The sequence below is a fragment of the Odocoileus virginianus genome, chromosome 26 (assembly GCF_023699985.2).
Source record: "Odocoileus virginianus isolate 20LAN1187 ecotype Illinois chromosome 26, Ovbor_1.2, whole genome shotgun sequence".
Lineage (NCBI taxonomy): Eukaryota > Metazoa > Chordata > Mammalia > Artiodactyla > Cervidae > Odocoileus > Odocoileus virginianus.
This window is the reverse complement of record NC_069699.1, coordinates 14,377,899-14,405,413: the sequence shown is the minus strand read 5'-3', so window position 1 is coordinate 14,405,413 and position 27,515 is coordinate 14,377,899. Positions and strand designations below refer to the sequence as shown.

The following is a 27,515-nucleotide window of genomic DNA, read 5'->3' as shown; positions in this document are numbered from 1 at the left end:
AAACAAGTTAATTTGTGGTAAGAGATGGCATAAAAGAACCTGCCTATCAACAGGTGCATGATAGGCACTAAGCAATTTGAAAAAGCAGCTGCTGTTTGATAAATTTAAAAATCCACTTAAGTCCCAAGCTTGAAATGTTTCCTTCTGCAGATATCAAAATTAGCAGAAATAACAAACAATTATACTTTACTGTTGCATAAGACATTCAGTTGTCTAGGATGACCTTTATATACCTTTATATACTGGCAGTGTGGCCACAGGCTAATAAATACTTAATATTTTTGAGTTTTTCACTATAAAATGGAGATAATAATGGAAATAGTTAACTATCTCACAGGGTATAAAAATTAGTATTAGCTAGCATTTTCTTAATTGGGCAATAAAAGACAGGATGGTAACAAAGATACTGTAGGAATACTTCACAAGGTTTCTATACAGAGAGAAAACTGAAGAGGAATCCTACCCTTATTTTGTTAACAATGGGGAAAGGGGGAAATGTAGCAGATATGTAAGTAGTAGGAGTTTTTGGAATATTAATTCAAACTATCTATATTTACCAGAAAAAATTATATAGCTGTGAAAGACCTAAAAGTTACTATATACATTAGTTAATTATACCTTAGAGACCAAAGGAACTAAGAAAATGCTGGTGTATGCAAGAAAGCTACAGAAAATAAATTTTAAAATATTATCATCATCTTGATGTGCTATATCTAAAATAGATTAAATGGACCTTGTAAACTGTACCTTAAATATATGTATATATGTGTGTGTGTGTGTGTATGTATATATATACAAACAGGGTAGAAAAATGAAAGTAAAGAACACAGAGGACAGAATATTAGAGTATGTGCAGATAATGTTTTAACATTTTCCTGCTAAATCCTATACAAAGATATTCAGCACACTTGTTGCAGTTACCTTATCACCTCTTGCCTAGTCTCCTGACTTGACTTGCAATCCTGCTTCTGCTCTAACCCTTTCTTATAGTCTCTACTCCATTCAGCTGCCTGAGTAGTACTTTTAACATCACTTCATGCAATGCTTCTTAAAACAAACAAACAAATAAACCTTCCCATGACTTCACATCCCCTCATTAAAAAATCCAAAATCCATGACTTGCCCTCTGGCTACAATTCCAACTTGCCCCTAATTCTGGAAAATTCCACCCTAGCCCCATGTGTCTTCTTGCTGTTCCGTGAATACTTCTCAGCATACTCCCAACTCGGCGCTTGCCTGTGAATTTGCAGGGACAGGCAACCTGCAGAAGATTGTTCTCCTATAGTCTCAAGGTTCCTTCTCATTTCATTCAGTAAGTCTCTTCAAATGTCACCCCAAGAGGGCTCTCTGACTCACCAACCTAAAACAGTACCCTCTGCTCCTTTTTACCCCCTTATTTTTCCTCACAGCACTTACTACTGCTGCTGTTTAGTCACTAAGTCATGTCCAACTCTGCAACTCCATGGGCGGCAGCCCACAGGATCCTCTGTCCTTGGGATTTCCCAGACAAGAACACTGCAGTGGGGTGCCAGTTCCTCTTGCAGAAGATCTTCCCGACCCAAGGACTGAACCCACATCTTCTGCTCAGCAGGCAGATTCTTTACCAGTGAGCCACTAGGGAAGTCCACAGTACTTATTACCTCTGGCATAAGTACCAGATATTTATTTGCTTTCAATTGTACATCCCCCCCCATGAGAATTATAATCTCCAAGAGAGCCCTGACATTGCCTTTTATTTGAATAGACCACCAGAGCCTTGAAGAGTGCCTGGCATATTTTAAGTACTCACTTATATGTATGTTGCTGTAATTTCAGAGAAAGGAAGACCTTTCTTACTAAAACTCACAATTCAGAAACCATTAAAAAAAAACAACCCTGAAATTCAACCATATAAAAATAAAAACTTTTGGCATAAGAAATAAGTAAGCCAACAGAAAAAAACTAGAGAAAAATCTGTCATCTATATCATAGACAAAGAGCTAACCTATTTTATGAATCCCCACAAATAAGTAAGAAAATGATAAGCTAATTTTTAAATAAGAAAAAAAGCTTGAATGAGTATTTAACATAGAGGCTATTTAAATGTTCAATAAATGTATAAAAGGTGGTCAATGGAAATCAAGGAAGTGCAAATAAAAACACAATGAGACAGTATTACACACACTCCAGAATAGCTAAAATTTTTAAAAAGGACAATATGAAGTGTGGACCTGTACACGGAGCAGTGGGAAATTCCACGTTTACACATCTCTATCATGGCCCTATCTACAAAAGCTGAACGTACACATACTATGACCCAGTAAGTACACTCCCAGAAGTTGAAAGTTCAATAGAAATGAATTTCAAAAAGACACATACAAGAAAAAAATGTCCATAACACCATATTCATGGGGTCTAAAACTCTCTACCAACAGCAGAATGGAAAATGTGGTCTATTCATACAACGATATATTACATTACTACATGCAGTAACATGAGTGAATCTCAGAAACTTCATGCTGACAGAAAGACTCCAGACATAAAAGAGTAAACACAGTAAAATGTCATTCATAGAAGTGCAAAAACAAGCGAAACTAGTGATGACAGAAGTCAGAGTAATACATACGTCATGGGGTGGAGAGGGAGTAGTTACTGATTAAGAATCTTGATCAGAAGAGTGGCTATGCTGCTGCTGCTAAGTCACTGCAGTCGTGTCCGACTCTCAGCGACCCCATGGACCGCAGCCCACCAGGCTCCTCTGTCCATGGGATTTTCCAGGCAAGAGTGCTGGAGTGGGGTGTCACTGCCTTCTCCAAGAGTGGTTATACGGGTATATAAATATGTAAAAGTTCATTAAACCCTCTTCAAAAGTTGTTAGTTAAGCAGATATTCTGTGCTAAGCTTTGAACGGGAATCAGCCAAAAACACATATTTCACTGTTATATAATGGAAGTCGCAATCTGACAAGAACCTGGGAAATGACCCTAATTTCATGAGTTCAACATCATACACAGAAAGTACGACTTTCCAAAAAACATGCTAAGTTCTGTTATCACAAAAGAGTGGACTAAGCCAGTAAGTGTTAATCTCTAGTTTACTTACCCATCATGGTAAACGTTTTCCCTGAACCAGTCTGTCCACTGTAAAAAAGAATGTTTTATATATTACTTTCACATATGAAATTTAGAAGACTACCTAATTTTAATATGGCCTACTAATATATAAATTTTCCCCACAAAGAACTAATTTTCTTTCTTTCTTAACATTTATACCAGGTAAAAAGTGAATGATCCATTTCCTTTCTCTCCTATTCTACTACTAAGAGCTAACTACTCTTAATTGTCTGTTAAGTCCTTCCAGAGTAAACAAACACAGTCATCAGAGTTTTCATTTAATTTTTATTTACAAAATTGGAATGATGTTATTCATACTTCTCTGCAACCTGTTTTTTTCCCCCCTAATTTTATTTCAGACATTTTTCTACATGGGTAAATAGAAATCTACCTCTTTATGTTTAATGGCTCCATAGTACTCCATGAATGTATCATAATTTACTGAACCAGAACCAACTGGATTTTTTTCCCTAATTTTTGCTGTTCTAAATAATGCAGCAATTCTCCTCCTAAATTCTGCCTTTAAAAGATACTAAGATATCATCATACTAAAAATAAAACAATTAAAAACATCCTTATGCTATAGGCTTATTTCATGTAGTGTCATAATTTCTCAGGTACCCTGAGAAACAGCGGTAACAAAAAAATACAAAAAAAAAAATTTAAGTTGAATATAGTTGTCAGTTAGGATGATAAATGTGTTTAGCTTGGATTCATAGCACAAACATAAAATTTTGAGTTTACTTTTTGGTTCAATGCCCCAAGAACTAGAAAACAGCATAATCTACATGTTTACCTATTTCTTTTGGATGCAGGTTGGAAATAAGTTCCTTAGTTAACTCAGAATGAGAAATGGATATTGTTGAGTGCCCTACTTGAAAGTGAAGGGGACACTATTAACAATAACTTTAGGAACTTCCTTGGCAGTCCAGTAGCTAAGACTCCATGCTTCCAATTCTGGGAGCTGACTTTCAATCCCTGGTCAGGAAACAAGATCCCACATGTCGCAACTAACAACTGGTGCCAAATATATTAAATAAATAAATATTTTTAAAAATAGCTCGTAAACCATGAAGTATGCTCATTCAACCAATAAATCAATGTTCACTTCTCTCCATGTACTTCTCCTTTCTAACCTCAACTACCAAAAGTAATTTTCAAAGTAAATACTATGATTAGTATGCCTACAGGATCTTCAAGGAAAACACTTTGAAGTTACATAATCTCTGGTGACTGGGGATTTCATTTTTGAGCTTTACCACTCAAAATATTCTGTGAGAAAAAACCCTTTCTTCTCTTGAGAATATGAGAAAATGGTTAAGTGTTCACTGATGAAGAGAGAACACTTAGTTCTGCTGAATACACTGAAAAGCAAGCATGAAAGGAAAAGGGAAATTTTCCAGGAAGAAAGTGATTGCAAGATGAACCCCAGCTTCACACTTCTGGGTTTTTATTTTCTTTTATTTTGAGCCTATTACGGATAAACCAAGGGTACATATACACACACAAAAATCAGCTATTCAAAATGAACTATATAATTCACTAAATCCACTACATTCTATTAAAAACTTTGGTTCTAGATAAAATTAGGAAGTCTGTTGCTAGAAGAAAAGGAAAAAATAATTATAAAATTCACCTTGTATACCCACCAAGACTGTCAGCTTACATTCTAATATTAAAACTACAGCAATATTTGAAGGCTGCCAATATTTAGCAATTCACAACCATTGTGCACTTTATTTTGGCCGCACTGAGGGGCTGACAGGATCTTAGTTCCCTCTCCCAGGCCACTGCAGTGAAAGCACCAAGTCCAAATCACAGGCCCACCGGGGAATCCCCATCATCATGTACTTTCAATATATATCATGAAGACAGTTTGATAGTTTCTTATACTATAGGACACAGCAACTGTATTTCTAGGTGTTTACTCAAGTGATTTGAAAACTTACGTTCACATAAAACCCAATATTCTAATGTTTGTACTAACCTATTCATAATTGCTAAAAACTGGAAGCAATCAGAGAAAGAGAGAAAGAAAAAGCTATTGATGCAAGCAACAACACAGAAAAATCCCGAATACTTATTAAGCAAAAATGCCAGATGCAAAGTGCTACGTATTGTGTGATTTCTTTGGAAAAGGCAAAACTACAAGAATGGAAACTGTATTAGTGTATCCAGGGGTTGGGAGAAAAAGAAGTGGTTGACTATGAATGCAATAAGAGGAACTCTGAAGGTGAAGGGACTGTTCTCTTCAGTAGGCGTGCCAAAAACATGACTCTGCAGCTGTCAATACACTTTGCAACCGTACATCACAAAGGGTGAAACTTAAAGTATGCAAACTAAATAAACAAGCAAAACACATCAAACTAGGATGTCAGAGGCCCCAGTATGAAATGCAGCTAGCTGAATTACAAGTTCATGTCACACTGCACTGAAGGCGGTAGGCAGAAAAGGAGCTGACCTAAGTTGACAAAATGAGGTTTCGATTAGAAATTGTAGAACTTAAGAGGGGAAAAAAGGATCTGCGCATCAACAATGTACTCAGTACATTTGCTTCTCACAGAGATCCAGGCTAACAATTTGGAAACTACTTTACATGTATACTGGGGCTGAACAAATAAATAAATGGATGATAGCAGTAGGAATCCAGGTTTCTGTCAGCTGGGAAGTTACAGATAAAAAAGAAAGGAAGGTTAGAATGAACCCACATGGATTCTCAACCCTTGGATTAGTCAGACAGTAGCATGAACTCAAGTTTAGCTTACTGTACATATTCAAAAGAAACAGATAGGAACAGAAACAATTGTAGTTACGTCTCCACACATGACCTAGTATATGTGCATATATTACCAAGATCTGTCTGCTGAGATGGCTGAGAAGCAAAACACAGTCCTGCTCACACCTTTATTTTAGCTCAGAGAGCCTTGTCGGACTTCTGACTCACAAAACTATAAGATAATAAATTTGTGTTGCTTCAAGCCACTAAGTACGTGGTCATTTGTTACAGCAGCCATAGGAAACAAATAGAAGCACTTACTAATGTAACCTCAAATAAGAACACAGAGAACAACTTACTATGCAAAGATGGTACCATTGTAACCGCTCATGCAAGACTCCACAATGCCTTTGGCCACAGTTGAGAACATAGACTCCTATAAATGTAAGCACCAAATATATCAACATTTCACAAAAACAAAAACATTTTTCCTAAACTACATTCGAAAATATAATAAAACTTGGGTGTAAATTTTCATTTGCAATGTGAAAATTATATCCACTATAAAAAAAAAGCTAAAAAACCTAAGATAATAAAACTGCAAACATAATTATATCCGTTAATCTGCTATGCAATTATAGATTTAAATCCCACATCTAGACTTTATATAGAAATTAGCATGTTGCACACAATATTATACTGGTATTAGCATAAAATACATTCCCCTAAATGTTCTTCAGTACATTTCCCACAAACTTTTATCTGATTTTTACTTTCATTTTTATATACAAGTAGATGCATCATTAGAAAAGACCCTGATGCTGGGAAAGATTGAAGGTGGGAGAAGGGGACAACAGAGGACGAGATGGTTGGATGGCATCACTGACTCAATGGACGTATGTTTGAGCAAGCTCCGGGAGATGGTGAAGGACAGGGAAGCCTGGCAGGCTGAAGTTCATGGGGTCGCAAAGGGCTGGACACAACTGAGTGACTACAACAATAGATGCACTTATATTAACAAAGCAAGAATTCAGACACCTGCATTGTCCACTATTAGTGGCCATGAGTCACACAGGGCTACAGATCACCCAAAATGTGTCTAGTTCAATTTGAGATGTGTTGTAAATATAAAACAACCATCAGTTTTGAAAGGTTAAACATGAAAAAAAAATGGAAAATATCTCATTAATAACTTGCTTTATGTTCATTACATGTTGAAATGTATTTTAGAAACACAAGGTCTAATAAGATATAGAATTAAAATTAATTTTACCCATTTCTTTTTAATTTTTTAAGATGTAGTTACTAGGGAATTTCTTGGTGGTTAGGAGTCAGTTTTCTCACTGCTGAGAGCCTAGGTTCAATCACTGGTCAGGGAACTAAGATCCTATAAGGTACACAGAACAGCCAAAAATGTAGCTACTAAAAATTTTTAAATTATTAATATATATGTGACTCACTCACTATTTCCATTTTTCAGACATATCCTAGATGAAAAAAGATCTAAAAATCTATGTCTCACCAAAAACGCAAATCATGTGTATCATGAGCAATCAATCAATATGTGGGATGTCCAATGTGATAAACATTAGCCATGTGTGGCTATTACTTTAATTAATTAAAATTAAATAAAATTAAGTCAGGTCCTCAGACACATTATTCATATTTCACATGTGACTAGCCACATGTGGCTGGGCATCTGAGAAGCTAATAATCTGAAAAGGTGAGTTTTAAATTTTAATTAGTTTAAACTTAAATTGTGTGGCTAGAGGCTAATGCAATGGATAGCACGGATACAGAACATTTCCATCACCACAGAAAGTTCCAGTGAACAGTGCTGACTAGATTTTAACCAAATTGCTCTTAATTAGCAAAAGTTATTCAAAGCATAGTAATTATTTTTTGGCTGTGCCCTGCAGCATGTGGAATCTTAGTTCCCCCATGAAGGATCAAACCCATGCACCCTGCAATGGAAGTGCAGTCTTAACCACCAGACCATCAAGGAGGTCCTAACACCATAGTAATCTTACAATGATCACTCTCTAAGTGGTTTTAGTCGCTAAGTCATGTCCAACTCATTCACAACCCCATGAACTGTAGCCCACCAAGCTCCTCTGTCCATGAGATTTCCCAGGCAAGAATACTGGAGTGGGTTGCCATTTCCTTCTCCAGGGGATCTTCCCAACCAAGGGACTGAAACCACATCTCCTGCTTGGCAGGCAGATTCTTTACCACTGAGCCACCTGGGAAGTCCTTGAATGTCTGTATTCTCCCTAAAATTCCCACATTGAAACACTAAGTCCCAGTGTGATGGTATTTGGAGATGGGGCCCTTGGGAAGTAATTTTTTTTTGGTGGGGGGTAGTAATTAATCACGAGAGTGGAGCCCTCATGATGGCAGTATGGACACACCGTGGAGATACTGTAGGTTCATTTCCAGATGAGCTCAATAAAATGAATATAGCAGCAAAGCGAGTCACATGAACTTTTTGGTTTTCCAGTCCATATCAAAGTTAAGTTTATACTATACTATAGTCTATTAAGTGTAGGACAGATATTTCTAAGAAAACAATGTACATGTCTTAACATAAAAATACTGTATTGCTAAAAAATGCCAAGAGTTACAACGGTAACATCAAAGATTTCTGATCACAGATCACCATAACAAATACATAGTCCATGGGGTTACAAATGAAAAAGGACGAACTATTTCAAGAAATACTGACCACAGTGTGACACAGAGACATGAAGGGAGCAATGCTGTTGGAAAAATGGTGGTAATGGGGCTACTTAATGCAGAGCTGCCACAAACCTTCAACTGTATATAAATAAAGCCAGTATCTGCAAAGTGCAACAAAGCGAGCTATGCCTGAGTACCCTTTTAACAAGAGACACCCATGAGGACACAGCGGAAGGAAGCTGTCTACAATCTAGGGAGTCATCACCAGACACTGGATCTCTGGCTCTTGCTCTTGGATTTCCCAACCTCCAGAACTCTGAGAAATAAAAACCACCCAGTCTCCTATCTGTGTAACAGCAGCCAGAACTAAGATATTCTTCTTAAACTAGGCAGTTCAACTTTACTTATCAATCTTCCAGGAGCTCTCAAAAGTATACCTTCAATAACCTCCATCACTGGTTGGAGAGGGAAAGTCAAACAGGCTTGTCATTCTGTTGCAAACTTTGACGGAGGCAGAAAAATATTTAATGAAATTAAATCTAAAATGCTAATGGAATATTTGAGCTTCCTTACTTATTTGAGATCAAATTGATAAAATCAGAAATGAAATTCTCCCAAGTAACAGAATCGTGTATGTTCCAAATGAAAAGTGGAGCTCCCCAAATAATCATTACCTGAGTGGTGTCCATGTTGGCCACATGATCAAACATGAAGGTCTTGGGCTCAGGGTTGGAGTGCAGCCGGAGAGTCGTAGAAGACAGCACAGATAAGCATAAGTTTTGCTCTCCATCAGCTGATCCAGAACCCTCTGTAGGTGGGCGTATTCGTATGAAAACTTTGATAGCATCACCTTCATTACTAAAGACAAAAGACGTAGCAGCTGAATTTACAGGAGAAAAAGAATCTGAGCCTCCTATTGCCTCTAGTGTTCCTAAATCAAGTTTCCCCAACAAGCCCAAAATCTACCCATTGACACTGGCCCCTTTTCAAGAGTCACACATGACCCAAACCCTTTACTGATCTATCACTTCCTCTGATCTCTTCACAATTACCATTTTCAAGACTTTACTACTTGAAACTAACTGAAAGGGAGTTCCAAACTCTGCTTATCTCCGGTTTCCCTCTTAAAAGCAATAATAAACTCAGTCATTCCAAAGGAGAATTATGTTATAGATTCCACCTTTTAACCTGGAAAGTGAGAAGACAGGGCTAGAGAGGAGACATGATCTTTCTGTATTTCCAAGTAGCTGAGGACAAAGGTTAAAACTGAAACAAGGATCCCTTACTTACTATGCTAAATGGTTGTTTTTGGAATACTACATCCTTAGTTCTTTTGGCCTCATTCACAATATTTTTTTCCTTACCTTGGCTGGTTAGACTGATAGTCTGTCACATTGCGTAACTCAGCTAGAAAAAAAAAACAAGAAGTCATTAAAGATTTTTTAGAGTGTAACATAAAAACCCCATTCTTCTAGCCCGTTCTCCAGTTGCTCACACCCATCAGTCTCCAGGCTCCCTGGCCTGGGCATGACAGGGGACAGGCTTCGATCTTCCTACCTGTTCTAACTGTGAGCAGACTGGTTAAGGGGTCCCTGGAGAAAGTGAACCAAGAAAAGAATTCATTGTGGCTTAAGCCATTTGTGATCTAAGCCTGGCCCAATGTTTGCCCTTCAATAGGTCTCAGTAATTAATCCTAAGGGAGGGAATGTAGAAACAAGGGAGGAGCAGTCAAGAAACAATAGTACAGTGTTGGGGCACCCTCCTGGCTACTCAAGGCATACACATAATATAATATATATATATATATATTTGAGTTCTTGAGGAACTAAGGCCCATACCCAGGGAGAGAATGGAATGATGATGTTGATCCTCCAGACTTCAGTCAATTAAAGCTTGGACGTTTTGACCTAAGTTTCATCTGTTCAATCAAGTGAATGTATGAATATACATATACCTTTAGCTTAAAACCTCCCCAATTTTGCTGTTCAGAGGGACTACTTTGGGGAAGAGTCTGGTGTTCTCCTTATTTCCTGTACATAATAAACCCTAGAGGATGCAGAGACCACTACCCAGAGTTGCTACAACATACTAGCCAAGATGTTTTGTTTCTAACAAAAAAACTGCAAGGAATTCAAAGAAACAAGGAAGGATGACCCATAAACCACAATAAAAAGCCTATGAGAGTGTTTACATGTTGGTATCAGGAAAAGGACTTCAAAGTAGCCATTACAAAGATGCCCAGAACTAAAGGAAATCATAATCACATTAACTCTGAACTGAAAGAAAAAAAGAACAACCAAGCTCTAAGACAGATCAATAGAGATTATCAAGGCTAAAGATCAGAGAGAAAAAAGAATGAAAAGTGAAGTCAACCTTGCAGAAATGTAGGCCAACATTAAGCATACCAACATGCATAAATGGGGAGAAGAGAGAAAGAACAGAAAAAAGTCAAAGAAATAATGGCCCAAACTTCCCAAAATCCATTAAAAAATGATCTACATATCCAGGAAGTTAAACAAATCCCAAACAGGATAAACACAAACAGACCAACTGATGCATCACAGTAAAAGTGTTGGAAGTCATTACTTAAGAGAGAACCCAATTTAGATTAACAGCTGACTTCTAGGTCAAACAGGAGGGAAGGGGGCACGGCACAACCGCTAAAAGAATGACAGACACTGGACATGAAAAAAACTGGTCAGAACAAACTCAGTCAAAGATGGTGGGAGATCTGACTTCCAGGGGGCCTCGACTCTCCTGCTATGCTTACTATAATATACTAGCATAAGCTAAGTGACATTCCAACCAGCACCATGATCTTTGAGGCCAATCATCAGAGAACAAAGAGGGCAAAGTGCTTGTCTGAGGAGGCCTTACAAGTAGCTGAGGAAAGAAGAAAAGCAAAAGGCAAGGGAGGAAGGGAAAGAATACTCAGCTGAATGCAGAGTTCCAGGGAACAGCAAGGAGAGATAAGAAGGTCTTCTTCAATGAACCATGCAGAGAAATAGACGAAAACAATACAACGGCAAAGATTAGAGATCTCTTCAAGAAAATTGAACATATCAAGGGAACATTTCATTGCTTGCAATGTATTTCACACCCATTGCAAGGATGGGTAGCATAAAGGACAGAAACGGTATGGACCCAATAGAAGCAGAAGAGGTTAAGAAGAGATGGCAAGAATACACACAAGAACAGAAGTACAAAAAAGGTCTTAATGACCTGATAACCACAATGGTGTGATCACTCACCTAGAGCCTAATATCCTGGAGTCTGAAGTCAAGTAGGCCTTAGGAGCCATTACTAGTAACAAATTTAAGGGAGATGACGGAATTCCATATGAGCTATTTCAAATCCTGAAAGATGATGCTGTCAAAGTGCTAAACACAGTATGTCAGCAAATTTGGAAAACTTAGCAGGGGCCACAGGACTGGAAAAGGTCCATTTTCATTCCAATCTGAAAGAAGGGCAATAGCCAAAGAATATTCAAACTACCACACAATTGTGCTCATTTCACATGCAAGCAATGTTACATTCAAAATTCTTCAAGCTAGGCTTCAGCAGTACATGAAATGAGAACTTCCAGATGTACAAGCTAGGTTTCAGAGAGGCAAAGGAACCAGAGATCAAATTGCCAAAATTCGTCAGATCACAGAGAAAGCAAGAATTCCAAAAAAGCAACTGCTTCATTGACTACAAGGAAACCTTTGACTGTGAGGATCACAACCAACTGTGAAAAATTCTTAAACAGATGGGAATACCAGATCACCTTACCTATCTCCTGAGAAATTTGTATGCAGGTCAAGAAGCAACATTAGAACCTTACACAGAACAAGTGACTGATTGAAAATTGGGAAAGGAGTACATCAAGGCTGCATATTGTCACCCTGCTTATTTAAGTTCTATGCAGCACAAGCTGGAATCAAGACTGCTGGGAGAAATATCAGCAACCTCAGACAAGCAGATGATACCACTCTAATGGCAGAAAGTGAAGAGGAATTAAAGACTCTCTTAATGAGGGTGAAAGAGGACAGTGAGAAAGCTGGGTTGAAACACAACATTCAAAATACCAAGATCATGGCATCTGATCCCATCACTTCATGGCAAACAAAAGAAGAAAAAGTGGAGACAGTGACAGATTTCACTTTCTTGAGCTCCAAAATCACTGCAGAAGGTGACTGCAGCCATGCAATTAAAAGACACCTGCTCCTTGGAAGAAAAGCTATGACAAACCTAGACAGCATATTAAAAAGCAGACACATCACATTGCCCATAAAGGTCCGTATAGTCAAAGTTACAGTTTTTCCAATAGTCATACATGGATGTGAGAGTTGGACCATAAAGAAGACTGAGCGCCAAAGAACTGATGCTTTTGAACTGTGGTGCTGAAGAAGACTCTTGAGAGTCCCCTGGACTACAAGAATATCAAACCAGTCAATCATAAAGGAAATCAACTCTGAATATTCATTAGAAAGACTGATGCTGAAGCTGAGCCTCCAATACTTTGGCCACTTGATCAACCTGATGTGAAGAGCTGACTCACTGGAAAACGCCCTGATGCTGGGAAAGACTGAAGGCAAAAGGAGAAGGGGGCAGCAGAAGATGAGATGGTTGAATAGCATCACCGACTCAATGGACATGAATTTTAGCAAACTTTGGGAGATAGTGAAGGACAGGGAAGCCTGGCATGCTACAGTCCATGAGATGGCAAAGAGTCTTAGCAGACTTCCTAATTGAACAACAGCAATAATCAAAGAACAAACAGTGGGCAGTGACCCAGTTCCTAGAAATCTCCACCCTTTCTGTGAAGTAACTGAAATAATCCTCCCACTCAACAGACTATGAAATTACCCTGCCTGTAAAAACTAACCACACGCCATATTTTGAGGCCCCTCACCTTCTGAGATGGTCCATACTGTGGAGTGTGCTTATATTTAAATAAATTCAATTCTTACCTTTCACTTTGTCTCTCACTGAATTCTTTCTGTGACAAGACACCAAGAACCTGAGCGTCATTAAGTCCTAAGACCAGGTAAGTATTCACAGACAGTAAAATTCAAATGCACGTGGGAAAAAAATCAAAGAGCATCAAGTTACAGCAATCATATAATTATAAAAAAAGAAGAAAAAGTAGAAATGCCTGTTTTCTCCTCTATTTTTAAAAATTGTATACAAAAATGTATAAAATAATATGTACAAAAGGTATCAGGCTTCCCAGGTGGCATCAGTGGTAAAGAACCTGACTGCCAATGCAGGAGATGTAAGAGAAGTGGGTTGGATCCCTATAAGGAAGAACCCTTGGAGAAGTATTCTTCACTTCACTCCAGATCCCCACTGGATCCCATGGGGATCCCCAAGATCCCCAGTACAGTATTCTTGCCTGGAAAATCCCATGGACAGAGGAGACACTACTGAAGCAATTTAGCATAGCATATGAAGTATTATAAGCCTTTGACTGTGTGGATCACAACAAACTGTGGAAAATTCTTAAAGAGATGGGATTACCAGACCACCTGACCTGCCTCCTGAGAAATCTGTATGCAGGTCAAGAAGCAACAGTTAGAACTGGACATGGAACAACAGACTGGTTCCAAATCAGGAAAGGAGTAGGGCAAGATTGTATATTTGTCACCCTGCTTATTTAACTTATATGCAGAGTACATCATGAAAAATGCTGGACTGGATGAAGCACAAGCTGGAATTGAGACTGCCGGGAGAAATATCAATAACCTCAGATGTGCAGATGACACCACCATTAGGGCAGAAAGCGAAGAAGAACTAAAGAGCCTCTTAATGAAAGTGAAATAAGAGAGTGAAAAAGTTAGCTTAAAACTCAACATTCAGAAAACAAAGATCATGGCATCTGGTCTCATCACTTCATGGCAAGCAGATGAGGAAACAATGGAAACAGTGAGAGACTATTTTTGGGGCTCCAAAATCACTGCAGATGGTGACTGCAGCCATGAAATTAAAAGATGCTTGCTCCTTGGAAGAAAAGCTATGACCAACCTAGACAGCATATTAAAAAGCAGACATTACTTTGCCAACTAGTCAAAGCTAGTCCGTCTAGTCAAAGTTATGGTTTTTCCAGTAGTCATGTATGGATGTGAGAGTTGCACTATAAAGAAAGCTGAGCGCTGAAGAACTGATGCTTTGAACTATGGTGTTGAAGAAGACTCTTGAGAGACTATTGGACAGCAAGGAGATCCAACCAGTCCATCCTAAAGGAGATGAGTCCTGAATATTAATTGGAAGGACTGATGCTAAAGCTGAAACTTCAACACTTTGGCCACCTGATGCAAAGAACTGACTCATTGCAAAAGACCCTGATGCTAGGAAAGATTGAAGTTGGGAGGAGAAGGGGACGACAGAGGATGAGATGGTTGGATGGCACCACCAACTCAGACATGAATTTGAGTAAGCTCTGGGAGCTGGCGATGGACAGAGAAGCCTGGTGTACTGCAGTCCATGGGTTCACAAAGAATCAGACAAGACTGAGCGACTGAACTGATAAGGTATCATTGGATATATAACACATAGAAACATAATATATGTATATTTGCCAAAATATCACAAAGAAGGTGAGTAGGAACAAACCTGTAGCAGACTAACAAAATGCATAAGATGTAAAGTAACATACTGTTGAGTTTGTAACAATACATGTTAATGTGTTTAACAATAAACAACCAGGAATTCCCTGGCAGTCCAGTGGGTAGGACTCTGTGCTCTCATTACAGTGGCTGGGGTTCTATCCCTGGTCAGGGTACTAACATCCCACAAGACATTACAGCCAGATAATAACAATAACAGTAATAATAACACCAAAAAAGAGGATAAAAGGGAATAGATCTATGCAGGAGTACTGTTTATATCTCTGGAATTAAGCTAGTATAAATCCGAAGCTGACGCTGTTAAGATGGATATGTTAAACCCTAGAGCAACTATTAAACAAAAACACAGTGAATGAAGAACAGAGGAACATAAAAGACACGAAAATGAAACACACAGAAAATGAGACACACAGAAAATGAAAAGTAAAGTGGCAGATGTGAATCCAACCAAATCAATAACAACACATGAATAGATTAAACAACCCAATCAAAAGGCAAAGATTGTCAGACCCAATCAAAAGGCAGAGATTGTCAGACTATATACTGTCTTCAGGAAACACCCTTTAGATTCAAAGATAAACTTTCACTTTGAGAGTGAAAGGATGAAAAAAAGGTTATCTCATGCAAACAGCCATCATAAGAAAGTGGGAGTGGCCACACAGGTATCAGACAAAAGAGACTTTAAAACAAAGACGGAACATTTTATAATGATAAAAGGGTCAAACTACCAGGAAAGTAACACAGATAAAAACATATCTACCTAATAACAAAGCACCAAAATACAAGAAGACCCAACAAGAAATGAACAGAAAACAGACAATTTTAGTTGGAGACTATTAATAGTTGGAGACTTCAACAATAATAGTTGGAGAATTCAACATGCCACTTTGAATAATGACTACAACTAGACAAGATAGCAAGCCAATTCGTTGTTGCTTAGGGCAGGTGGGGGATCGGGAGGTAGAGGGTGAGTGCTCAACGATATGAGATTTCTTTTTGAGGTGATGAAAAGATTCTAAAATTGACTACAGAGATAGTTGCACATATCTGCAAATATATTAAAAACCACTGACTTTCACATTTTATATGAGAAACTGTATGAGATAATGTGACCTATCTCAATTAAGTAGCTAAAAAAATTATTTTAAAGATGTCAGAGATGAAAAAAAAAAAAAGATGTCAGAGATGAGTGCTAAATGCAGTGAAACTGCAATGAGAAATCTGGTTATCAGATCTGGTTCTGGGGGGGAAACAACTATAAAAATACATCGCTGGGACATCTAAAAAATGTAAGATATGGGCTGTGGATTCGACAACAATATACTTTCCATTAAAGAAATAGATGCTCTAATTATAGCACAGGCATCAGTTCTCTTACTTGAGTCCAGATTTATTGAACAAACACTGTGATCGCGCAGAAAGCACCATGAACATTTTGGTCCAACAATGTACCAATTTGTGTCCTAATATCCCCTGAATGCTGAAAATGTTGGAGGAAAACGAACATTTTAGATGGAAAAAAAGAGCATAATGATGTTTTAATGGTATGAGCGACCTAAAAAGTAAATGAAACAACGTATTAGAAAAGAATTACAATTGACAGCTAAAAGCATTAACGTTATTGGAAGGCTCAAACACCAAAAACTCACAGTTTCTTTCAACATCTAACATAGGCATCGCCTCCTTACTATTCATACCATTCATTAAGATTCATCAAATTAGTCCAAAACCCAGTCCCTTGGCTTTAAAAACCAAGATTTCTTAAAAGGGTTAGGCAATGTAAAAGGTGGGGCACATAGACAGGAACAGCAAAGGACAATGGAAGGATTTATCCAAAGCAAAAATGACAGGCTCCCCTCCGTGAGAAAAAGGAAGAACTTCGATGGTTTCCCCTGAGAAGAAAAAACGGGATTGTGAGAATGTAAACACACAAATGAATTCTGTGCTTTAAAAGTCTCTTATCTAAGACGAGTCCACAGTGGACCCTCCAAAAGAGAACGAGGTGCATAGAACAATATAGTAGGTTCTCCCCTTCAGAAACGTCAGTAATGTAGAATTAAGCAGAAAGAGGGGAGAACGTGAGCCGACCCTCAAATGAGGATGCTAAAGAGGCAGCCCCGACTGGGACTCGGGAAGGGACCAGCGACGAATGGAAGGTCCGAGAACGGGAGGGAGGAATCAGCACGTCGCTTGGGAGCGCCCGGATGTCTGCTCTCCGTCTCGGTTTGCTGCTCAGCCCCAGTACCTAGAACTGCGCCACGCTCTTAGCGTGCGCCCAATACACAGATGGGAAGACAGCTGTTCCATTAATGTACAGTCTGGAGAGACAGAGACGCCAATCACCCTCCCTCGCCGTTCTGTGCGCTCCTACCCTTCACGGCCAGCAGGAAAGCTTGTACTTGTGGGAGAGAACGGGTTCACGAAGCTGGGGCTCCTCACTTACTTTTGCAGCCGGGCGCCATCATGCCCTCAGCCCTCGATCCCGAGACCGACGGAGCGACCGTACTCACTTCCAGCCGCGCACCGCGCGGGGATTCCGCCCACTCAAGATGGCCGCGAATTTAAATTTGGCGCTCAGGCCTGACGTTGACGCCAGAGTGAAGGCCGCCATGTTCCCCGGCCTTGGGTCAGGGGGCGGGGTCTATGTGGCGTCACGAGTAGGCGCCGTCGCCTCTGTACAGGCTCTCGGAAGGCCTGTTTTCCCCCAGAGTCGCTATGAGCAAGCGGAACCAGGTGTCGTATGTGCGGCCAGCCGAGCCGGCCTTCCTGGCCCGCTTCAAGGAACGGGTCGGCTACAAGGAAGGGCCCACCGTAGAAACCAAGGTGAGCCCGGGCTTGTCGAGTTACCGCAGAAACGCGACCGGCTCCGCTACTTTCTGCTTCTGCCTTGGAGGCCACATACTGACGGGTCCCCACTTCGCGCCCACGCTGGGCCCTCAGTCCGAGTGTCATCGGACCCCAAGCTCGTCCTCTTCAAACATTTACAGCCTCTTGCGCCCAAAAAGCTGTTTGTCGTTTTCACAGTGATGTTGTGTTCTGAAAATGACTCAGGTAAAGCTCCCCATCCTTGGTAGATAGTACTTTAGGAAAGATCATTTTTCTGTCCCTTCATTTTCACTTGCTCATCCCAAAACCTGTAGCTAACAGTGTAGGTGATAGTGTCGTCCCACCTTCCAGGTAAAGAAACTGAGCACTTAATCAAATGACCTAGTTACTTCCCTGGTGGCTCAGACGGTAAAGCGTCTGCTTACAATCTGGGGAGACTCTGGTTCAATCCCTGGGTTGGGAATATCCCCTGGAGAAGGAAATGGCAACCCACTCCAGTACTCTTGCCTGGAAAATCCCATGGATGGAGGAGCCTGGTGGGCTACAATCCATGAGTTCGCAGAGTCGAACACGACTGAGCGACTTCATTTTCTTTCTTTCTTTTTAACATCCTAAGCCTCTAATCTAGAACATCTTTAAGAATGTCTTAGATCTACTTCTGTCCTTTGTTCTTACCTCCTAAAAAAAGATGGAAAGCAAATACTTTTCATATCCTAGATCTGAATAGGATCATGAGAGTCAATTTCTTTTTTTTCTTTTTTTTTTTATTCTTTTTTTTTTTCATTTATTTTTATTAGTTGGAGGCTAATTACTTTACATCATTACAGTAGTTTTTGTTATACATTGAAATGAATTAGCCATGGATTTACATGTATTCCCCATCCCAGTCCCCCCTCCCACCTCCCTCTCCACCCGATCCCTCTGGGTCTTCCCAGTGCACCAGGCCCGAGCACTTATCTCATGTACCCAATCTGGGCTGGTTATCTGTTTCACCCTAGATAATATACATGTTTCAATGCTGTTCTCTTGAAACATCCCACCCTCGCCTATGAGAGTCAATTTCTATGCCCTCCCAAGCTCCTTCCTGAACTGATTCACATCAAAACCTGCCCTGTCTCTTCTAATAGAAAGAGAACACGCCGTTATGCTTAGGACATGTGTGGAGAAATAATTTATTTGGCACTTTATCTAGCATTTGCAGTAAGACCCACTTGCATGTCATCTAGTAGGACCCAAGATTGACTTAAGTGCAGTTAGTCCAGTATGTGTTAACCCCAGGCACTGGACCAGGCTCTGAAAGGACTAAGAGATGGATTTCCAAAATGCTATGTTCTTTAATTTTTACACATTTATTTCACTGCATTGGGTCTTAATTGCTGGATGTAGGATCTTTGTTGTGGCATGCTAGCTTCTCTCTAGTGGGCTTAGTTGCCCCCCCCGTGGCATGTGGGATCTTAGTTCCCAGACTAGGGACTGAACCCACATCCCTTCTGTTGGAAGGCAGATTCTTAACCACTGGACCACCAGGGAAGTCCCTACCATGTACGTTAAGCACCTTCCTGCCTGCCTTACCGCAGCCTTCACAGGTCACCACCTCAGCGAAGCCCTTTGAACCTCCCCCTCAACAGTTACTCCTCTGTTCTTCTCTTCATTCTATCCACATATCTGTAGTACTTACTATTCTGCATTGCAGCTGCTTGCTCTTCTTGTATCTCCTTCACTAAATCTAACTCTTTAAGTATCTTAATCCATCTATATTTTCCTAGTACAGTGTCTATGACCTCACCTAGTGTGTGAGAAGTTACAGTGGTTAGATAACTGTGCTTATCATCAGGCAACACTTCATGGGGGAAGGGATATTTAGCCTGAATCTTAACCACGGGTAGGTCAGCAGCTAGAGATGGAAGGAACAGCATGGGTAAAGGTGTAGAGGTGGTGAGTCATGGACTGTGTGTATAAGTGGTTGAGGGACTGATAGAGGTGAGGCTGTATGAACTATTCATTAGGCAACAAGGAGCCATGGTTAGAGATAACATGATCAAGGAGTAACTGGTCCCCAGGACCAAAATCAGAGACAATGGGAAAGAGGATAAGGTTTGAGAAAAGGGACATGGATGAAGCAACGAGGAGAATATGCAACCTAATATTATAGTTTGCTTCAGGTCCTAGTGATGATCATGTGTGTGCATAGTTAATACCCTGAAGATTGCAGCTTGGAATCCTGTCTTAGGAGAACTTGGGGAAAAGCTTTCCAATTAGTATCAGTGATTTGGGCTAACAGTTTTGATCAAGAGACTTTTCTGTAGATAGATGCAACATGTACCTATGTTTGTGAAACCAACTTCATTCTTAATCATTTTGGCAGGATAATCATTCTAATAATCTGTTAACAAAAAGAAAGGAGTTTCGTAGGAAATCACTATTTAATTGAGCTAAGTATTCTTATCCTCTTAAGAGTTAATTCAGGAGTGATTTTGAACAAAGAGAAGAGAGTTAGAATGAATTATTCTGAATGTAATAAACACCAGGAATAATTTTATTTCACTTTCCCATTTCCTTGGCTAAAAATACTCATTAATTACCTACTTGTTTGTGGTCATTTATTGGAAACTTTCAGAGAAAAACAGACAAAACTAATGAATAATCAGTGAACTAACATGGATGTTATTAAAGAGAATGAAATTATTCTTTAATTAAAAACCAAAGAAAAGAAGAATGTACTTGTCAGGTGATTAAGCAAACTTGGGATATAGACAAAATGATTGAATGTGCCTGTGACTTGCCACAACTTCATCATTTTTCATCCTTTTGGTCATTCATGAGTAGATTGACAAATGTTTCTTGTCCCTGCTGTTTGCCAGGCTCTGAGCCTCTAGATGCAGAGAAGAAACACATACTGCGTTGCCTAGTAGAGTCAGGAAAACATTGATGACACGGTGTGGTACATGCCACCTATGAGCTACAGATGATATGAAAAGAACAGGTGAGATCTCAAAAGCACTGCTGAAGGATCTGAGTCTAGAAGGCAGATTGATTAGGAGTTGGCCAGGGTCAGTGAGGCCTTCCAGGCCCTGGAAATTCATGCAGTATCAGGGGAGGCACAGGAGTGAATATGTTCGTGGATCTGTAAGACTCAAACCTGTCTGGAGCCCAGAGGCCATGAGCATGGCAAGAATATAAGACTGTGCTTATAGCTGTGGTTATTGACTCAGGCCAGATCCTGCAGGGCTTTGTTGCCCTGTTTGGGGGACAAGGAAGGCTCTGTGAGAGGTGGACTGACCAGCTGTTTGAATACTGTGTGGTAAGTGTGCAAGCCTTGAAACCTAGCATTTCCATTCAGGGAATTCCATGTATAAGTTTGGAAAAGTAAACAAAAACATTCAAAAATTTTACCATAGTAGAAAAAACTAGAAACAACCAAAATTTTTGCTTACAAAGAACTGATCAAATAAACCATGAGATAACCATATATAGAGTTAAATAATAGTAATTTTTAAAAATAGATGATGCCATATGTATCTCAGGGTATTGTGCAAAGCGTTTTGTTTTGTTTTTCTTTGAGTAAAAAAGTTGGGCAAGTGGAGCTTTTATGGTGTCTGATATTTTTCTTAAAAATCTCAATTAGCCAAATGTTACCATGTGTTACGTGTGTAAAGTGAGTACATGGTTTCTGTTACATTATTCTCTGTACTTTTTTACGTTTGGAATTTAATAATTTAAAAAGAATAAAACAAGTCATACAGTAGTATGTTTAGTGGCCTGTTTGTATACAAAATGTTTTCTGTACCTCCACATTTTTATACACTTAGAACAGCTGATGGGATACCCACCAAACAAGCTGCTGGGAGGGAAGAAAGATGAGCAGAGAAGGAGGACCTCTCACTTGCTGCTTTCTGTACTCTGGTGGGTGGTTGTTGTTACGCTTTGAGAAGAGATGGAGTGAAAAGGGTTGATGAAGAGCGGTGAGAACTGGCACAGCCCAGCACTGCCCTGAGTAGGCTGGACATGGAAGAGAGGGCCCCTGACATCAGGGACTGCAAGTTGGGGTCCTGCTGGGATGGAAACTGGTTCCCCTGCATAGGTACCCCAGAATAACTGGCAGGTGGACCTCTTCCCTACTCTGGCGAGGTTAGGTTCTTAAGAGTTAACTTGAAAATTCACTGCCAAACACATTTAGTCAGTAAGGTCACTCTTCTTACTCTGCTGATTACAGTTTCTCACAGAGACAGTGGTTGTATTTAGTTCAGGGTCAGAACTTGAATGTTGTGTTTGTGTTTTTTCCTAGAGAATCCAGCCTCAGCTCCCAGAAGAAGATGGTGATCACAGTGACAAAGAAGATGAACAGCCCCAAGTGGTGGTTTTAAAAAAGGGACATCTGTCAGCTGAAGAAGTCATGAAAATTAAGGCAGAAATAAAGGCTGCCAAAGCAGGTATGTCTGAAAGTAAGCTGGTTTTCCCACCAATTTAACGTTAGGTATGAAATCATTTTATATAATGGTATGGTATGTTTGAAGGAGACAGTCCTAGTTCAGACTTCATTTACCAGATTTGTGACTCTGAACAAGTTATTTCACCTCAGTCTCAGTTACCTCATTAGTAAAATGGGGACAATAATTGTGCCCACCTTACTGGGTTGTTATAAGGATTAAATGCAAATTTAAGTAAAAACATCCTGTTTTTTAAAAAATACATGGTTAGGTTTATAAACCAGTCAGCAGAGGTCTATTTAGTGCCTGAAGTGTGATATGCTATATAGCATTTTATTCATTATTTATAAGTTTTTATTACATTGCTTTAGGAGGAAATGCTGGAGTTTCAAACAATCACTTTTCAAAATACTTAAAAATACAGCATGATTATGGATAACCAACAGGGACCTACTGAATAGCACAGTAGTATCTGCCCAATGGTATGTGGCAGCCTGGAGGAGAGGGGAGTTTGGTGGAGAATGGAAACATGTATACGTACACCTGAGTCATTCTGCTGTCCACCTGAAACTATCACAATACTGTTAATCAGCTATATTCCAATATAAAATAAAAAGTTTAAAATATGTGTGTGTGTGTGTATTTCCTGATTGTTTTGAATTGGGGACTGCCAATATTACAGTATACTTCAGTAAATGACTTTTTATTAGGTTTTTTATTAAGTGACTGCATGTCTTCTGGGTACATAGCTAGAGGGAACAGAGAAGAACTGGCTGAATTGACTCAAGGATATCCATAAATACAGTATGAGATTTTCTTGCCATCTGACTCTCCAGTAAAGTCAAAATAATGAGAGAAAGTGTTTTAACTTTGTTTTTTGGTGCAGATGAAGAGCCAGCTTCAGCTGATGGAAGAATTATGTATCGAAAACCAGTCAAGCGTTCCTCAGATGAAAAATATTCGGGTTTATCAGCAAGCTCAAAAAAGAAAAAGGCAAAAGAAGAAGATGAAGTAAATAAGCAGGACTCAGTTAAAAAGAACTCACAAAAGCAAATCAAAAACAGTAGCCTCCTTTCTTTTGACAATGAAGATGAAAATGAATAAATACATATTTTGGACTCCTTTAAGAATATATGGGATTTTAAAAAAATAACATCTTTTTTCCTATTATAAAGTAACATAAATTCATTGAAGAAAATTTAGAAAATTCAGAAAACATTCAGCAAGATAAAAACTGTATCTATCCATCAATACCCTTTTGACCTGAACTGCTAATTCTCTAACATTAACTACCACTAACATTTTATTTCCTGATGTGGGATGTATGTGTATGTAAATTATATTTTTGTAACCAAATTTTTGCTGTATTCTGTATGTTCTCTATCCTGCTTCTCACTTGATGTTGTATCATGAGCATTTTTCCAGGTCAGTAAAATTCAAAATCCTGACACTTATAGCTACAGAGGATTTTGTAATTAAACGGGTCCCATGTTTGATCTTCCTCTTCAGCAGAACCTCACTTTGGGTGAGGGAAATTATCATGGGCCTAGTTACCAATACTTCCCCAGCTCCTAAGAACAGCCTTGTGACAGCTCTGGTAAAGAGATACAAGTAGATCTTGAACAAGGATCTAATACAGGGGACCATGATACAAGTCATCATGTATCACATGATGACTATAGTTACATGATTTAAAAAAAAAAGATACAAGTGGAAATCTGCTTTCTGTGTATCTGATACAAGAGGACAGATTTGGCAAGCAGTTGGTTGTCCTCTCTCCATCCTGCCTGGAGCACAAACACACAACCAAGAAGTTCCAGAGCCATTTGGGGGCATGAAAAAGACAGCCATTTGTTCCAGCTGGTACACTGGACAGACTCCAGGAGCTTGGATTGTGATGACATGCCTGGAGGACCTACTGTACCAGCCTTGGACTGACTGACTGATCCATGAGGATAAACACCTTCATAGTTGAACTTCAGTCAGGTTTCTGTGATGTGCAGCCTGATGATCAGTGGTAGAATGTCTGTGTATAGAAACCTCCAAGTGTATTTCTGACGATTTCCTTAGAATGAGTTGCTAGAATCAGAATTACTGGATCAAAGTATTTGAATATTTCTAAAGCTTTTGATGCTTGCTTTCAAATTGCTTTCTAAGTAGGTGTTACCATTTTATTCATACCACCTACAAGAACCCACATCACCTCATCTCTGGTAACAGTGCACCACCATTGGACTGGCACCTTTACATTTTTGTCAATTTGATGTATTGAAAATGGTGTTTAACAGTTATATATTTAACCATCATTTTCTTTGACCAGGAAAGCTAAACTGTTTTTCATGTTACCTAAAAATTTTCCTCATTTACAGCAAGTCCACCACAACTGGAGACTTATCAAGATCCCATTCTTCACCAGCCAGAAATTAGGAATTTCAGAGCTTCCATGTTAATAATTTGGTGCTACATCTGTCTGTCGGTCATTTTAAGACCTATTGTAAAGAGTCTTAAAAGTGATTCATGTGAGTGGGCTCGCGAGTCCTGAAATAGGCTCTGTAAGTTACGCAGACTAGTCCCAAAGCCATTCTGCAGTGCTATCTTTAATGTGTACCCAACTTGTTATATAAACCAGGGTTTTTCTAATCTGTATCATTGCTATATCTATTCTTGTACCAACACCCCACTGCTTTAATTACTGTAAGTTTTAATGTGTCTTAGGATCTACAGGTGGGAGTCCTAAGGACAGCGACCTTGTCTTACCTATCTCTGTATCTTCAGTACCCAGAACAGTACCCAACATGTTAAGAACAAAATAAATACAGTGAGAATGACTGTTTCTCTAATTTTTCAATAGGCCAGTGATTCTCAAAATATAGATCCTGGACAAGCAGCATCAGCGCCTCTGGGAACCTAAAGATGCAAATTTGTATGCTTGCCTGAGAACCAGAAATTTAAGGTGTAGGGTCCAGCATTCTTTGTAACAAGCCCACTAGAAGGTTCTGATGCTCACTCAAATTTGAGAAATACTGATAAAGCCTATATAGGGAGATGAAGCCAAAAATTTAAACAAGTAACATGGAAGACTGTTTAAAAGATCTTAAATTTTAAAATGTATTATCCTGATGAAGTCCTGACTGTAGGTGACACTTCTGACAATGTAAGTGGTACCAGCCAGGAAGCATGTCTGATGAAAGCCCAAAACCAAGCTAGAGTGGCAGGTGAGATCTGTTGAGCAGCCTTCCCAACACTGTTTCACCTCCATAAACTGTTTTCTAAGAACAGTGGGTCCTGTCAACTGCAGAATCTAGTTTTCTGAGAAAGATGAGTGAGTGTGGGGCCAGAGGGGAGAGGCTAGTCCTTTCACCCCACCAGCCCCAGACTGCCTCCTTGCTTCTCATGAATGAACCATATGCACAAGTTAGACAATTAGGCCAATAATGTGATCCCAAGGCTGAGGTAGGAATCGTATTAATAAAAAGACAAGCCTGGGAACTTCCCTGGTGGTCCAGTGGCTAAGCCTCCACACTCCCAATGCAAGGGACCAAAGTTCGATCCCTGGTCAGGAAACTGGATCCCACATCTGCAACTAAGTTTGCATGCTGCAACTAAGACCCAGTGCATCCAAGTTAGTGAACCAAAGACAAGCCTGGAACATCTTGTGCCCCAAAGTAAGGAGGTCCTCAGGGAATAATGGGGATATGTCAAAAGGATGTAAGGGTAAGAGAAGGGATAGGTCTTCCTTGCAAAGGAATCCTAATTAATCAGTGTAGGAGAAATAATGGAAATAGAAAAATCACAGGTCTTCCTGGTGGTCCAGTGGTTAAGACTCCAGTTTCAATGCAGGGGACACTGGTTTGATCCCTGGTTGGGGAACTAAAATCATATGTGCCGTGTGGTGTGGCCACCAAAAAAAAAAAAAAATTAGGCAAATTCCACAGTAATAAGTTCCAGTTGGCTGAATGGCAGCCTCCAAAGAGTTTGGTCCTAATTCCTTGGAACCTGGGAGTGTTACCTTATGTGGTAAAGTTTTCGCAGGTATGATTAAGGCTCTCAAGATTGAGAACCCTGGATTATCTGGGTAGGCTCCAAAAACCATCACACATCTCTTTACAAGAGAGAGGCAGACAGATTTAGACATAGACAAGACACTACAAAGAGAGGCTGAGAATGCTCAGAGCCACCAGCAGCTGTAAGAAGACTCCCCCTGAGGTCTTCAGAGAGAGCAGACCTGCCAACACTGTGACTTCAGCCTAATGAAACTGACTTCAGACTTATGACTTCTAGAACTCTAAGAAAATACATTTCTGTTCTTCTAAGCCACCGAGTTTGTGACAGTTTGTTACAGTGGCCATGGGAAACTAACGTGGTGTTGCCAAGATTCATCAAAAGATATCAAAATTAGGGACTTCCCTGGTGGTCTGGTTTACTGCAGGGGGCTCAAGTTCGATTCCTGTTCAGGGAACTAAGATCCTACATGCCGCATGTCACAGCCTAAAAAAAAAAAAAAAAAGGGAAATTAGTGGCCAGAAATATGCTGAAAAACAATATTTGCATAGTATCAAAGTACAGTTCCACCAGAGACTGATTAATTACAAAAGGAAAACTAGTCACTCACAGTGGAGAAATAGGCAGAGGTCACATTATCTAAATGATCAAAGTAACATCACCAGTATACTGACATCATGACCTCCTGACATGATTAACTGAAAAGGGCATATCACTTTCCAAAACCCAGGAAGATCCCCCTAGGGCCTTCCTGATGCCCTTTTCAAAGACAGAGCTCAAGTCTAATACCTAAGAGACCCAAATCCTAGCAGCTGACAAAGCACAGGAATGTCAATACAGATGCCAGAGCTTCTCTGCCAATGTCAGTGCAAAGATGCCAGCTTATACTTTCTTCTTGGAGAAGTAAATGGCAACCCGCTCCAGGACTTTTGCCTGGAAAATTCCATGGATGGAGGAGCCTGGTAGGCTACAGTCCATAGGGTCGCAAAGAGTGGACATGACTGAGCAACTTCACTTTCTTTCTTTCTATAGTTTCTTTTGGAGGAGGAAATGGCAACCCACTCCAGTGTTTTTGCCTGGAGAATGCTATGGACGGAGGGGCCTGGTGGGCTGTGGTCTATGGGGTTGCAAAGAGTCAGACACGACTAAGCAACTAACACAC

General features: G+C 39.7%; 3 protein-coding genes across 3 annotated transcripts in view; 1 reads left to right on the top strand and 2 right to left on the bottom strand.

Annotated features, from left to right (window-relative positions):
* Positions 1 to 17,717, bottom strand: part of KIF15 (kinesin family member 15) — a 53,717-nt gene extending 36,000 nt beyond the window's left edge. The window contains exons 1-5 of the mRNA XM_020887546.2: positions 17,542 to 17,717; positions 9,852 to 9,894; positions 9,162 to 9,345; positions 6,168 to 6,244; positions 3,082 to 3,119 (exon numbers count right to left, since the gene is read on the bottom strand). Coding sequence (XP_020743205.2) covers positions 3,082 to 3,119; positions 6,168 to 6,244; positions 9,162 to 9,345; positions 9,852 to 9,894; positions 17,542 to 17,563 — 364 coding nt within the window. The 5' untranslated portion in view covers positions 17,564 to 17,717. The remainder of the gene's footprint in view (positions 1 to 3,081; positions 3,120 to 6,167; positions 6,245 to 9,161; positions 9,346 to 9,851; positions 9,895 to 17,541) is intronic.
* Positions 17,718 to 17,756: 39 nt separating this feature from the next.
* Positions 17,757 to 25,180, top strand: KIAA1143 (KIAA1143 ortholog). Its single transcript, XM_020887550.2, has 3 exons — positions 17,757 to 17,921; positions 22,210 to 22,354; positions 23,238 to 25,180. Exons 1-3 carry the CDS (start codon positions 17,814 to 17,816, stop codon positions 23,453 to 23,455), a joined length of 471 nt encoding a protein of 156 aa, XP_020743209.2. The 5' UTR covers positions 17,757 to 17,813; the 3' UTR covers positions 23,456 to 25,180.
* Positions 23,782 to 27,515, bottom strand: part of ZNF502 (zinc finger protein 502) — a 54,398-nt gene continuing 50,664 nt past the window's right edge. Inside the window, exon 5 of the mRNA XM_070455550.1 lies at positions 23,782 to 26,839. Coding sequence (XP_070311651.1) covers positions 26,819 to 26,839 — 21 coding nt within the window. The 3' untranslated portion in view covers positions 23,782 to 26,818. The remainder of the gene's footprint in view (positions 26,840 to 27,515) is intronic.

What these genes read in the sequence shown, in the direction of transcription:
- KIAA1143 (XM_020887550.2), top strand. Translation starts at nt 17,814, where the DNA reads ATGAGCAAGCGGAACCAGGTGTCGTATGTGCGGCCAGCCGAGCCGGCC. An exon ending in GGCCCACCGTAGAAACCAAG is followed by an intron (nt 17,922 to 22,209) that starts GTGAGCCCGGGC and finishes GTTTTTTCCTAG; the next exon opens with AGAATCCAGCCTCAGCTCCC. An exon ending in AATAAAGGCTGCCAAAGCAG is followed by an intron (nt 22,355 to 23,237) that starts GTATGTCTGAAA and finishes TTTTTGGTGCAG; the next exon opens with ATGAAGAGCCAGCTTCAGCT.